This window comes from Rhinolophus sinicus, chromosome 18, assembly GCF_057876585.1.
Source record: "Rhinolophus sinicus isolate RSI-liver-muscle chromosome 18, RSI-T2T, whole genome shotgun sequence".
Taxonomy (NCBI): domain Eukaryota; kingdom Metazoa; phylum Chordata; class Mammalia; order Chiroptera; family Rhinolophidae; genus Rhinolophus; species Rhinolophus sinicus.
In genome coordinates, this window is record NC_142518.1 from 101,540,398 (window position 1) to 101,555,756 (window position 15,359).

Genomic DNA, 15,359 nt, shown 5'->3' on the forward strand with positions numbered 1-15,359 from the left:
CTTCAGCCCTCATTGTGAAGCCAGACAATTCAGTTCCTCCCCATGTGTCCCTGGCACCTTTTGAGCTGCTGCCCCAGCACTGGTGCTCAGAGCGAGTGCATCAATGAGTAAGTCTGCTTACAGCTCCTTTAAGAGGAGTGTCTGGGACTCTAGACACCCTGTCTCACTCAACCACAATCTCTGCTGGTTTTCCCAGCCTGAAGTTGTGGGGACTCCTCTCTGTGGTACTGGAACCCTAGTCTGGGGATTCCTTGCTCTTACGGGGGATACCTCCACAGTCAGGATATCCCTCCCAATTTTCACTGGTCGCACGCGGGTGTGGGACCGCCCATTCCACATCTCCACCCCTTCTACCAGTCTCTATATGGCTCCTTCTGTATGTCCTTAGTCGTAGGGCTTTTGTTCAGCTAAACTATAGGTAATTCTCAATGATGGTTGTTCTGTAGTTTAGTGATAACTTTTTTTTTTAAGATAGGAAATACTTTATTCAAATCCATCAGAGAAATGGAACAGGTTGGGTCTATAACAAAGCATCATGTTTTAAAGCATAGGCCAGTAATTGTATATGAGAGTATACACTGCTACATACAAATTAACTGATCAGACCACAGCTTTTCAATGTTTAAAACAGAATAAGCTTCCCTGTAAAAGCAGCACCTTCATGACATATTAACTTTAATATTCCTGTCCTCTTCCTCACCCTCTCCTTCAACAGAGTCCACACCAACCTCCTCATAATTATTTTCAAGGGCAGCTATGCCCTCACGGGCCTCAGAAAACTCTCCTTCCTCCATGCACTCACCTACATGTACCAGTGAACAAAGGCACCCTTGGCATACATCAGGTCAAACTTGTGGTCCAGGAGTGCCCAGGCCTCAGCAATAGGTGTGGTGTTGCTCAGCATGCACACAGCTTGCTGTACTTTGGCCAGGTCTCCACCAGGTACCACAGTGGGAGGCTGGTAATTAATGCCAACTTTGAAGCCAGTGGGGCCCTGGTCCACAAACTGGATGGTACGCTTCGGCTTGGTGGTGGCAATGTTGGCATATACATCTTTGGCAACCATGTCACCATGGTACAATAGGCAGCAAACCACATATTTAACGTGGCGAGGGTCATATTTTACCATCTGGTTGGTATGGCTCAAAGCACACATTGGTGATCTCTGCTGCAGAATGCTGCTCATTAGTTGTAATTTTGATATGGTTGTGAGAGGAGGTAAGCACAGCATTTACCTACTCCGCCATCTTGACCAGATCTCCATTCTCTTCATTTTAAAAGTTTAAGAGCTTAGACTCCTTTTTTTTGTCTTACCTATCTCTGTTAATGCCACCTCCTTCTCTGTGTACCCCCACCCAAAATGAAACAGAGATTTCTATCTCTTGATCCTACCACTTCTCATTCTCATTGCCACTACACCCAATCAGGTCTTTCTCTCTTACCTGAACCAAAAGGAAACAGCCTCTTGGCCAATCTCCCTTCTTCTCGTCTCTTCTCTCCCTAATTTATCCTTCATCCTATCCATCAGCTTGATCTTTATAAAGCACTGACCAAAATCCTTTTGTTGTTCCCGCTGAGTACAGGATCAAGGTACAACACCATAGTGTAGCATTCAGGACCCATGAGCGAGACCTTTTCCACTGATCCAGCTTCATTTTGCCCATCTCTCCATACCCCCTTTCTCTGTAGCCATGTTATTTAACTACATGAAGTTTCCTGACTCCAAGATATATGACTGAATATTTTTCATGCTGATCTATCTGCCTGAAATGTCCACCACTCCTTCTCTTCCTATGAAAGTCCTACATACTGTATAAGGTTCAACTTAAATGATCTCTTCTCCAGGAAACCCCTTCTTTGGCCTTCTCACAGACACTAGCTCTATGGTGGAATGGCACCCGTTTCATTCTGCCTCAAGACAGAGTCCCCTGTTGACCTTCTCTCCGACCGTATATTTTGAGCACCATGACTGCCTATGATTCCCAGATCCTTGCACACTTCCTCACACATAGAATGCCTTAAAAATGTTTATGGAATAAATAAATCATGGGCTTTGGCAAAGCTTTTCAAACATATTTCAGAAGTCCCTGATGGTTTCATATTTAAACAAAAATTGAAGTTCAGTAAATGTTTTGAATGATGTCTAGTATTATACATTTGTGTTTTGTTCATCAGGGACTTCCAAGATCCACATGTAAAAGCATAATAATAAAATCTAAGAGTAAAATATGCATGGTAATGTACACTTCTGTTAAGTTTTCTTGACATTTCCACAGTGAACAACATACTGTAAAAATAAATTGAGCTCTTAATTATTTTTTAACAGGAGCTTTTTTCCCTCAGTGAAGATTTCCTTTAACACACAAAGTAACTCACTTTCAAAATGAGTTCTGAGCAGGAACCCAGTTGGAGAGTTAATCTAGGTTTTTAGTAACTGAAAAGATTATTTCGTTTTTCTTTTGGTAATGGTTTGCCATTTTCCATCCACCCTCCAACTAAGAAGAGATTTGTGGTAGAGGTGGGTGGATAAAAACATAGTCAGCCTTATTAAAGACAGCTTGGATGATAGCTGTAAAAAACATCAGTGAACAGAGAGGCAGCATACCCAAGTTCTAGTTCATTTCTTATGGCATGAACAAGCTGTGTGACCTTGGCTTGTTTAGGTCCCTCTGGGACTCAGTTTCCCTCTATGTAAAATGAAGGTGCTAGACTGGATGATTTCTGAGGACTGTTCCTGCTCTGACCACCTTGGTTAGGAAAATGCATTTGGGTTTGAATTAGTGCCTGGGGTGTACAGCAGCTCCTAGCACTGGACAGGTTGCCAACCAAATACCTCTCCTACTAACAATAGCTGCTTTGTTGAGATATAATTCAATATCATAAAAGTCATCCATGTAAAACATATGATTCAATGGTTTTTAGTATACGTACTAAGAGTTGTGTAACCACCACCAATTGATTTTAGAATGTTTTCATCACCCCAAAAAGAAACCCTGTACCCAGTTACAGTCACTCCCCATTTTCTCTCAAATCTTCCAGCCCTAGGCACCCACTAATCTACTTTCTGTCTCTATGGATGTGCCTATTCTAGACATTCACATAAGTGGAATTATACAATATGGACTCCTTTGTAACTGGCTTTTTTCACTTAGCATAATATTTTCAAGTTTCATCCATGTTGTGGTATTCGTACTTCATTTCTTTTTTAAAAGGTAAACTTTACTTTTTAGAACAGTTATATATTTACAGAAAATTGAGAAAAATAGTTACACAGAGTTTCATATACTGTCATACCCACTTTCCCCAATTATTAACATCTTTCATTAGTGTGGTACAATTGTTACATTAATGAACCAATATTGATATATTGTTACTAAATAAACTCTACACTCTATTCAGATATTCTAAGTTTTTCCCTAAAGTCCTTTTACTGTTCCGGGAGCCTATCCACTATACCACCTTACATTTAGTAATCATGTTTCCTTAGGCTACTCCTGGCTGTGACAGTTTCTCAGACTTCCCTTGTTTTTGATGACCTTGACAGTTTTGAGGAATACTGGTCACATATTTTGTATAATGCCCCTCAGTTAGGATTTGTCTGATGTTTTTCTCATGATTAAACTGATTATGGATTTTTGGGAGGAAGACCACAAAGAAAAAGTACCATTTTAATCACATTATATCAACAGCACATACTATCAACATGACTCATTGCCGTTGATGTTGACCTTGATCTGCTGGCTGAGGTAGTGTTTGTCAGGTTTCTCCACTGCAAAGTTACTCTTCTCCCTCTTTCCCTACTATTCTCTTCAGAAGGTAGTCACTATGAGTAGCCCATACTTAAGGGGTGGGGAGTTATGCCCACCTCCCTGAAGCCAAAGTATTTACATAAATTATTTAGATTTCTTCTGCACAGATTTGCCTCTTCCCCTCCCCTCATTTATGTATTTACTTATTTATGTCCGTGTGGATGCATGGATATTTGTTTTATACTTTGAGTTATAATCCCGTATTATTTTATTCATTTTGTTGCTCAAATTGTTCCAGATTTGGTCAGAGCTCTTTTAGTTGGCCCCCGTGTCCCTTTGACACTCCCCTATCATTGGGGGCCTTCCTCCCTTCTCTTCTTCCTTCTTTCTTTCCTTCCTTCTTTCTTTCCTTCCTTCTTTCCTTCCTCCCTTGCCTTCTTTCTTACCTTTTCTTACTTTCTGGCACTACAGGATGCTCCAGAATCATTTTGTATATTTCTGGCCCCAGTCCTAGAATCAGCCATTTCCCCAAAGTGCCCTGGTTCCTTTTATTGAAAAATGATATTAGAAACTTAAGATCTGGACTCTAGGTGTGCTTGTTGCTACTGGGATATCATTAATTCTAGGCCTTCTCATAAGTTGATAGAGGTAGGTAATATATGTATAAATATTAACCTGTATATATACAAGTACTCAATTTCTTTTTATTGCAGAATAATATTCCATTGTGCAGATATACCACATTTTATTTGTCTGTTAATCAGTTAATACACAATTAACTTGTTTCCACTTTTTAGCTATTATGAATAATGCTGCTATGAACATTAGTGTACAAATTTTTGTGTGGACATATGTTTTATTTCTCTTGGTTATCCCTAGGAATAAAATTTCTGGGTCATATGGTAATTCAATTTTTAACCTTTTGAGGAGCTGCCAGACACTTTTTCAAAGTGGCTTTACACCACTATATTCCTACCAGCACTATATAAGGATTCTGATTTCTCCACATCCTCACCAACACTTGTTATTGCCTATTTTAAAATTATTATTATAGCCATCATAGTTGGAGTGAAGGGGTATCTCATTGTGGTTTTGATTTGCATTTCTCTGAAGACTAACAATGTTTAGCATCTTTTCTATTCTTTTTTTTAATTTTATTAAATTTATTGGGGTGACAATTGTTAGTAAAATTACATAGATTTCAGGTGTACAATTCTGTACATCATCTATAAATCCCATTGTGTGGTCATCACCCAGAGTCAGTTCTCCTTCCATCACCATATATTTGATCCCCCTTACCTTCATCTCCCACCCCCCTTACCCTCTGGTAACCACTAAACTATTGTCTGTGTCTATGAGTTTTCGTTTCTCATTTGTTTGTCTTGTTCTTTGGTTGCTTTTGGTTTATATACCACATATCAGTGAAATCACATGGTTCTCTGCTTTTTCTGTCTGACTTGTTTCGCTCAGCATTACACTCTCAAGATCCATCCATGTTGTCACAAATGTTCCTATATCATCTTTTCTTACTGCCGAATAGTATTCCATTGTGTATATATACCACAACTTCTTTATCCATTCATCTATTGAAGGACATTTTGGATGTTTCCATGTCTTGGCCACCGTAAACAAAGCTGCAATGAACATTGGAGCACACGTGTCTTTATCTATAAACGTTTTCAGATTTTTTGGGTAGATACCCAGGAGAGGGATTGCTGGGTCATATGGCAATTCCATTCGTAATTGTTTCAGGAACCTCCACACTGCCTTCCATAATGGCTGTACCAGTCTGCATTCCCACCAACAGTGTATGAGGGTTCCTTTTTCTCCACAGCCTCTCCAACACTTATTACTATTTGTCTTGTTGATGATAGCCATTCTGACTGGGGTGAGGTGATATCTCATTGTGGTTTTGATTTGCATTTCTCTGATGATTACTGATGTTGAGCATTTTTTCACGTCTATTTGCCATTTGTATGTCCGCTTTGGAGAAATGTCTCTTCAAGTCCTCTGCCCATTTTTCAATTGGGTTGTTTGTTTTTTTTGTTGTTGAGTTGCATGAGTTCCTCGTATATTCTGGATATTAGCCCCTTATCGGAGGCACTGTTTGCAAAAATTTTCTCCCATTCAGTTGGTGGCCTCTTTATTTTGTCGATGTTTTCTTTTGCTGTTCAGAAGATTTCACGTTTCATATAGTCCCATTCGTTTATTTTAGCTTTTACTTCCATTGCCTTTGGAGTCAAATTAATAAAATGCTCTTTGAACCCAAGGTCCATAAATTTAGTACCTATGTTTTCTTCTATGCAGTTTATTGTGTCAGGTCTTATGCTTAAGTCTTTGATCCATTCTGAATTAACTTTGGTACATGGTGACATTTGGTTTCATTCTTTTGCACGTGGCTATCCAGTTCTCCCAGCACCATTTATTGAAGAGGCTGTCTTTGCTCCATTGTATGTTTTTAGCTTCTTTGTCAAAAATTATCTGTCCATATTTATGTGGTTTTATTTCTGGGTTCTCAATTCTATTCCATTGGTCTATGTGTCTGTTTTTCTGCCAATACCATGCTGTTTTGATTATTGTAGCCCTGTAGTACAAGCCAAAGTCAGGAAGTGTGATACCTCCATTATTGTTCTTTTTTCTTAAGATTGCTTTGGCTATTCGGGGTCTTTTGTGGTTCCAAACAAATCTGATGATTTTTTGTTCTATTTCTTTAAAATATGCCATTGGGATTTTGATGGGGATTGCATTGAATCTGTATATTGCTTTGGGTAATATGGCCATTTTAACTATGTTGATTCTTCCAATCCATGAGCACGGAATGTCTTTCCATTTCTTTGTGTCTTCTTCAATTTCTTTCAAAAATGTCTTATAGTTTTCAGCATATAGGTCTTTCACATCCTTGGTTAAGTTTATTCCTAGGTATTTTATTCTTTTTGCTGCAATTGCAAAAGGAATTGTTTTTTGTATTTCTTTTTCTGAGATTTCATTGTTAGCATATAGGAAAGCAATGGACTTTTGTACGTTGATTTTGTAGCCAGCAACTTTACTGTATTCGTTGATTGTATCTAATAGCTTTTTGGTGGAGTCTTTAGGGTTTTCTATATACAGCATCATGTCATCTGCAAAGAGTGACAATTTAACTTCTTCATTCCCAATTTGGATGCCTTTGATTTCGTTCTCTTGCCTGATTTCTCTGGCAAGGACTTCCAACACTATGTTGAAAAGCAGAGGTGATAACGGACAGCCCTGTCGTGTTCCTGAACGTAGAGCAAAGGGCTTCAGTTTTTCACCATTAATTATGAGATTAGCTGAGGGCTTGTCATATATGGCCTTTATTATGTTAAGGTATTTTCCTTCTATGCCTATTTTATTAAGTGTTTTAATCATAAATGGATGTTGTATCTTGTCAAATGCTTTTTCTGCATCAATTGATATAATCATATGATTTTTGTCCTTTATTTTGTTTATGTGATGTATCACATTGATGGATTTGCGGATGTTGAACCATCCTTGTGCCCCGGGGATGAAACCCACTTGGTCGTGATGAATAATCTTTTTAATGCATTGTTGTATTCGATTTGCTAGAATTTTATTTAGGATTTTTGCATCGGTATTCATCAGAGATATTGGTCTATAGTTTTCTTTTTTTGTGCTCTCCTTGCCAGGTTTTGGTATCAAGGTAATGTTGGCCTCATAAAATGAGTTAGGGAGTATTGTCTCTTCTTCAATTTTTTGGAAGAGATTGAGCAGGATTGGTATTAGATCCTCCTTAAAGGTTTGGTAGAATTCACTAGTGAAGCCATCTGGTCCTGGACTTTTGCTTTTGGGAAGGTTTTGGATGACTGATTCAATTTCGTTACTGGTGATCGGTCTGTTTAGATTTTCCTGTTCTTCATGGTTCAACCTTGGAAGGCTATATGTTTCTAAGAACTTGTCCATTTCTTCTAGGTTGTTGAATTTGGTGGCATATAGTCCTTCATAGTATTCTTGGATGGTCCTTTATATTTCTGTGGTGTCCGTGATAACTTCCCCTTTTTCGTTTCTGATTTTGTTAATTAGTGTCTTCTCTCTTTTTATCTTAGTAAGTCTAGCCAAGTGTTTGTCAATTTTGTTAATCTTTTCAAAGAACCAGCTCTTTGTCACATTAATTTTTTCTATTGTCTTTTTGTTCTCTATTTCATTTAGTTCTGCTCTACTTTTTGTTATTTCCTTTCTTCTGCTGACCTTGGGTTTTACTTGTTCTTCGTTTTCTAGTTCTTTAAGGTGTAACATGAGGTTATTTATTTGGGAGTTTTCTTGTTTCTTGAGATAAGCCTGTAATGAGATAAATTTCCCTCTTAAAACTGCTTTCGCTGTGTCCCAAAAATTTTAGTAGGATGTATTTTCATTGTCATTTGTTTCTATGTATCTTCTGATCTCTCCTCTAATTTCTTCTTTGACCCAGTCGTTCTTTAAAAGTATGTTGTTTAATCTCCATATATTTGTGTTTTTTCCTGCTTTCTTTTTACAGTTGATATCCAATTTCAAAGCCTTGTGATCAGAGAATATGCTTGGTATGATTTCAATCTTCTTAAATTTGCTGAGACTGATTTTATGTCCCAATATATGGTCTATCCTTGAGAATGTTCCGTGTACACTAGAAAAGAATTTATAGTCTGATGTTTTAGGATGAAGTGCTCTATAAATGTCAATTATGTCCATTTCATCTAATGTGTCATTTAGGGCTGCTATTTCGTTATTTATTTTCTGTTTGGATGATCTATCCATAGCTGTCAATGATGTATTTAAGTCCCCTAGTATAATTGTGCTTTGGTCAATTTCTCCCTTTAGTTCTGTTAGTAGTTGCTTGGTATATTTTGGTGCTCCCTGATTGGGGGCATAAATATTGACGACTCTTATGTCTTCTTGTTGTACAGTCCCCTTCACCATTATGAAATGTCCATCTTTGTCTCTTGTTATCTTTTTCACCTTGAAGTCTGTTTCATCTGATATCATTATGGCTACACCTGATTTTCTCTGGGCACCATTTGCTTGGAGTGTCAATTTTCACCCTTTCACTTTGAGTCTATTCTTGTCCTTGTAGCTGAGATGTGTCTCTTGGAGACAGCATATGGTTGGGTTTAGTTTTTTTATCCAATCTGCTACTCTGTGCCTTTTTATTGGTGAGTTCAGTCCATTTACACTTAGGGTGATTATTGATATGTGAGGATTTCCTGTCATTCTATCTTTAGTTTTCTGGTAAGGCTGTGTCTCCATTGTTTCTTTGCCTTTTTGTTGTTGTCTGTTATTTCTGTGTGGTGGTATTCTATGATGTTTCCCTCTGTTTCTTCTTTTATTACAATATATTTTTCAGTTCTGGATTTTTTTTGAGTGGTTACCCTTAAGTTTATGTAAAAGAAAGTTTGATATTTAGAGCATTCCATTTTCTTCAGCACACTTACTTTCTCCATTCCCATATTCCGGTTCAGGCCTTTACTCTCCCCCTTTTTGAGTTTTGATTGCCACATATTGTCCCTGTTGATGGTGGTCGAATAGCCTCCTTTAGTATTTCTTGTAGTGCAGGTCGTGTATTAGAAAATTCCCTCAGCTTCTGAATGTCTGGAAAGGTCTTTATTCCTCCTTCATATCTAAAGGATATCTTTGCTGGATATATTATTCTTGGCTCATGATTTCTCTCTTTCAATAGTTTGAATATTTGGTTCCACTTCCTCCTGGCTTGTAGAGTTTCTGCTGAAAAATCTGATGATAATCTAATGGGCTTTCCTTTGTATGTTACCATCTTCTTTTCCCTGGCTGCCTTGAGGATTCTTTCTTTGTCGTTGATTTTAGACAGCTTCAATACAATGTGCCTTGGAGAAGGCCTGTTGGGATTGAGGTAACTAGGTGTTCTATTTGCTTCTTGGATTCGAGGGTCCAGTTCTGTCCACAAGTTTGGGAAGTTCTCATCGACAATTTGTTTGAATATATTGTGTGTTCCCTTCTCTCTTTCTTCTCCTTCTGGTATGCCCATTTTTCTTATATTGCTCTTTCTGATGGAGTCAGAAAGTTCTTGTAGAGTTCTTTCATTTCTTTTAAGTCTCAAGTCTCTTTCTTCTTCCATCTGTGTAAATTCCAGGTTTCTATCTTCGATGTCACTGATTCTTTCCTCCATCTGGTCAACTCTACTACCTAAGCTGGTTATTTCATTCTTAATTTCTTCTATTGAGTTCTTAATCTCCAGAAATTCTATTTGGTTCTTTTTTAAAATTTCAATCTCTTTCGTAAAATGCTCATGCTGTTCTTTGATTGAGTTTCTGAGTTCCTTTAACTGCCTATCTGTGTTTTCTTGTATCTCGTTGAGTTTTTTCAGAACTGCAATCTTGAATTCTCTGTCATTTAAGTCACATATTTCTGTATCTTTAAGTGCCTTTTCTGGAGATTTTTCTCTTTCTTTCTGAGCTATCTTGTTACCTTGGTTATTCATGGTGATTACTGGTTTACTATTTCTCTTCCTAGACATCTACAGGAGTGGCTTCTGCAACAGGTTGATAGGAAGCACTCTTTCTTTTGTTTTCCAGTACTTGTTGGTAGAGTGTTTTATTTTTTCTGCAACTGCAGGTTATTTTTCTTCTCCTACATGGTAGTGCTATGTTTTCTCTGCACTATTCCAGCTTCTCACACAATGGGGGGATTCCCTGGGAGACGGGCTTCTCCTCTGTTAATAGTTCGTCTAGGTCATAGGGCGCAGTGTCCCGGTGGGTATGCGGAGAGCTTTTGATGTTCCAAAGCTCTTCCAGCTCCTGATTCAGAGCTCGTGTGTTTCAGCAGTTCTGTTTACTCCTGCAGGGATCCGCCCAGATAGGTGGGGCCAGGGGCGGGGTGAGTTGTGAGAGGTGTCCCAGAGCAATGGCAGCGACCACCACCAAAGCCGGTCCTGCTTCCACAGCTCCCTCCCCTTTGCCAGAACTAGTTGAGCTGCAAATTTGTGTCTGTGGTCCACAGTTCTCAGAACAGCAAATATTCTGTTATTTTGATCTGACACTGCTACTGTTCCACTTCTAGCACCGGGCAGGTGGGGGCAGGGCGAGATCTGGGAGGGTAGGGAGGGGGCGGCTAGTCTCAGTGCCTAAGGCTCCATTCTCTGCTCGGCATTTTCAGCCTTCTTCCCTCAGTCTTTTCTCCGAGGTCTCTGCCGTGAGCGTTGGGTTCAGCCGTGTTATATGCTGGCCCCTCAGCCCTGTGGGCCATAAGCAGAGCCCTAGCAGTCCGAGTTCTTCCCTCTCCCACAGCTGTGGTAGTTCCGGGAAGCAGCGAGCTTGGCGCACTGAGCTAGGTCTGTGTCCTGCAACCATGCGGCTCCGTCTCCACACTTCTCCCTTCCCTCCTCCCCACCGCTCGCGTGATTTGCCCACCTTTAGGTGACTTCGGTAGTGGGCCCCTTCGGCTTGCCTGTCTGCTGTGCAGGGAGTCCTTTGTGGAGTTTTTGTTGTTCGATTCGTTGTGAATTCCAGGGGAGCTTTACAGAGGCTCACCTCACGCCGCCATTTTTCCGGAAACTCCTGTTGAGCATCTTTTCATGTGCTTGTTGGCTATTTGTATATTCTCTTTGGAAAAATTCCTATTCAAGTCATTTGTCTATTTTTAATTGGGTAATTTTATTATTATTATTATTATTATTATTATTGTTATTATTATTGAGTCTTAAGTCTTTATGTAGTCTAGCTATGAGCACCTTACAAGATACATGATTTTTATGTATTTTCCCTATTTCATGGGTTGTCACTTCACTGTCTGGACAATGTATGTCCTTTAAAGCAAAAAAGTTTAATTTTCACAAAGTCCAATTTATCTATTTTTCTTTTGTGTTTATGCTTTTGGTGTCATATGGTTTCTTCATTTTGAATGGTGACGTCGTACTTCGCCTTCTTTCTACAGCAGGAACTAGCCACTTGTGATGGTGGGAAGTACAGAATCTGACCAGAGAGCATTTACTCCTCCCTGAAGAGTCAGTAGAGATTGCTAAGCATGGTAATCATTATACTTAATACGTACTGTACAATGGTTGTGTGCCAGATACTGCACTCAGCTCTGAAAGCATTGTGGTTGCCTTTTTTAAAAAAAAATCCGATCCTTACAACAAACCAGAGAAATTGTCATTCGCACTTGACATCTGAAGAAATTGAGGCTGAGAATAAGTGATGTCCTCAAGAGCCTACAGCTGGTTAGAAATCGAGCCTAGGTAGCAGATTCACTCGTGATTTTCATGGACTTGTACTGATCCTGTTAGCTTCAAGCCCCAGAGATCCCCCCTTCCTTAAATAGGCAGTCAACGGTCCACATATATTTTTGAGAGCCTAATATGGATTAGGCATTGCGCCAGGTATTGGTGACACAAACTTTGCCCTCATGGAACTTATAGACTAGGAGAGAGACCTCCAATGGGCAGAATCACATAAATAAACATAAAATGACCACTGCGATGAGTGTTGTGAAGAGGCACCCAGTGCTATGAGAGCTTATAACCAGGAGATCTGTCCTATTCTGGAGGTGGGCATTATGGAAGCCTTCCCCGAAGTGATGCTTGAACTGAGATTTTTAGGAGGACGCTGGACTATTTGAGGGAAGAGCTTGGGAAAGCACATTCCAGGAAAAGGGAACAGCAAATTCAAAATCCCTGAGGCAGAAAAGAAATGATGTAATTTTTGCTAGTACATTTTATTAATTGTCAGGAAATCTGTGCTTGATATGTGGACTTGGGGAAATTCCAGATGCAAAATAAAATGTGTACTGTGCATAATGATCTTTATCTGAGACAAATACTGGATTTTACATTTTATTTAGATGTGAAACCATCAGGAACCATGACTTATTTAACAAACATTTCTCAAAGGAATCCTGGCTGGGGTTGAGATAGGGAGAAGTAGGAGTGCAAGGAGTAGACCCCAGAAAGGTAGGCAGGAGCTGGATCAGGCAATGCTTTGGACAGTTGGGATATTTTCCCAACAGCAATCAATAGAAAGTCACCAGAGGTTGTTAAGAAGGGAAGTAACAATGATCGTTTATATGTTTGAAAAGGGGAAGGAATGCTGTAGGAAGAACGGATTGGTGGGGAACAGAACGGCAGCAGGGAGAAGAGGTAGGAAGCCATGGCAGTGGTCTGGCAGAAATGACAGTGGCGTGGCTGAGGATGGTGATGATGAGGAAGACAAAAACGGCATATTGTACTCACTTCAGCTGGTGGGTGCTCATCTAGCCCCTCCTCTGCCTGGCCTGGGACCCAACCCCTGGTCTTGCTCACCCCCTCACCCCAAGAGCACAGTGAGGGTTGCTCAAATCTGGGTCCTCATTGGCCCCTGCTTCCCGCAGCCCACGCTGTGGTGGAGCTTGGCTCCCAAGGAGGTCTTTTTCTCCAGTGAGTGGGTCAGAAGAATGATGAAGCCATCACTAATCTGTTCCTGCCCCTGCTTACTGAGGAGGGCACTTTGAGGGTGGGGGGTTGCTCTGTGCTTATCCTGCTTGTGTTCAGTGCAGGCCCTAACCGGAGAAGAGTTAGAGAATTACTGCTCCTGAAGCTCCCTGTCCCCTTCTCACCCCAAAACAGATGAAGGGAACGCTGGGTCTTTCTTCTTTCACAACGAGACACATTTCTGTATTTGCGATAGAGAGGGAATATATTTTAAACCTGTGTTTTCTGGTGATAACAGGAATAAAATCTTATCAGAGAAAATTGGAAAGTACAACAAAATATAAGGAAGACTGACCAGTATTCATATTACCCTGCATTTTTGCGTATTTTTCCAGTCATGAATACCTATATTTAAATAGGTCATATACATACCGAATATACTTTTGTATATCTTTCTCTTTTCACTTTGTGGTTTAAAAATTTCCCTGTGTCATTAAAATCTCTCCACACACAATTTTTAATGTCTGCAAAGTAGTCTCTTTTGGAAACATGTTTTACATAAACTTTGCCTATTTGTTAGACGTTTGGGTTGTACCATTTACCATTCTAAGGATGTCTGTGATGAACATCTGTTTATAAATCTTTGCCTGCATTTATTTAGGATGCCCTCTCCCCCTGTAAATTTCTAGACGGGACGTTGATGATTGGAGTCCTATAGACACGACAGGAAATAAAATCTCTATGTAGAATAATTCCCACCAAAAGGTAGCTCTTGTCCTGTTAGTGGAAAGCTAAAAGATGGGCTGGTGTTTTCTACTCTGTAAGGACCCTTTGCTCCCCACATCACTTTGCCATTCACCAAGCCAAGCGGTGGCTACTAGGTGTCTGTGTGTCAGGAATTACCTCTTTTCTCTAGAGACCCTGTGGGATTATGAGCTTGAGAGGCTGCTGGGACTGGCTTTCATCAGTTTCTCCCCGTCTTGTGCAGCAGACAGCCCTCTGGTTCCTAGGTGCCACCACAGAACCAGCTAAGCAGCCTTGAGCACAGCCATTTTCCCCTTAGGGGCCAGTTTCCTCATTCGTAAAACAAGCCAGAGGAGTGTTGGGGTATGACCAGATTTTGTTATTGTTGCCACTTACGCAGCAGAACCCTCATTTCAAATTAAATCTTACAAGAACCCTAATCTGTAAAACAGATGAAGGGGCAGTTTTCCTGGTAGAGGTGTGTCTGGAGGAGTGGGAGGGGGGAGGCCCATGCTCTAGTTTGAAAACTCTGGCCAGAGTTTCACTCCAGTTCAGTTCAGTTCTTTTCCCTATTGCTGAAGTTTTTTTAAAAAAAAATTATCTTTCATCTATATTTAAATCCTCCAAATGTGCTGATTGATGAAATCTTTTCTCTTAAAGGCAATTTGGAAATCAGACAAAGTGCAACACAAAGACATAGATCTTTAGAGAGTATGTGAGCCGGACTGAAAGGGTGACCCTGGCACTTCTAAGAAGGCAGCAGCACAATGGACTCTTCGAAAGAGGCAGTATCAGTTTATTCCCCGTTGGCACCGCCCCCTCAGTGGGGCAGAATTGCTTGTTTTCACCCTTCCTTTCCTGGAGTTATTTCAGACCAAACTTGTGTCCACAATTCTAGCAACTGGAACCCAGAGTAACGGAGAGGTATTTTATTGAGGCCCAGACACTGTGAAAGATATGAATAGGGGGATGGATATGACAAGAGAGTTTCCTCTTGTTCCTGGGACACTGGAGCACGGGGGAGGGGCGAGGCTCACCAACCTGGCAGCCTGTTTGGCTAGCTCCAATCACAGCGGCTCTTACCAGCCCGGAGGGACCCGACGTCTGTGGCCCTGGGATGGGAGGGGACGGAGTGGTACGGAGGCCTTGCCCGAGCCCAACCCAGACGCTGTAGGCCCGAGGAGCACCGGGTGGAGGGCAATGCGCGGGAGGTCTGTAAATCACCTCCGGGGGGCTCTCCCATCCCTTGCTGCACAGTATGGTGTGGGGTGCCATGAGTAGGGGGAAGACAGTGCCAGGGTCTGCTGGGAGGGGGTGGCGCTTCGGTCCCTGGGAGACGCGACCTGTCTTGGAGAGGCGTGGTGACCTTAGCCTCCTGGATCCGCAGTGATGTGGAAAAAGCGGGCACAACCCCCGAAGCCGCCGAAAGCCCCTGCCCCTCCCCCCCAAGCCCTCCCTGGCCCTCAGGTGAAACTGGCCCG

General features: G+C 40.9%; 1 protein-coding gene across 1 annotated transcript; it reads right to left on the reverse strand.

Annotated features, from left to right (window-relative positions):
- Positions 1-659: 659 nt before the first annotated feature.
- Positions 660-15,153, reverse strand: LOC141569586 (tubulin alpha chain-like). Its single transcript, XM_074323323.2, is given in 4 exon segments — positions 660-806; positions 809-1,138; positions 1,140-1,178; positions 14,962-15,153. Coding segments are annotated over 4 exon segments (708 nt in total).
- Between the last annotated feature and the right edge of the window lie 206 nt (positions 15,154-15,359).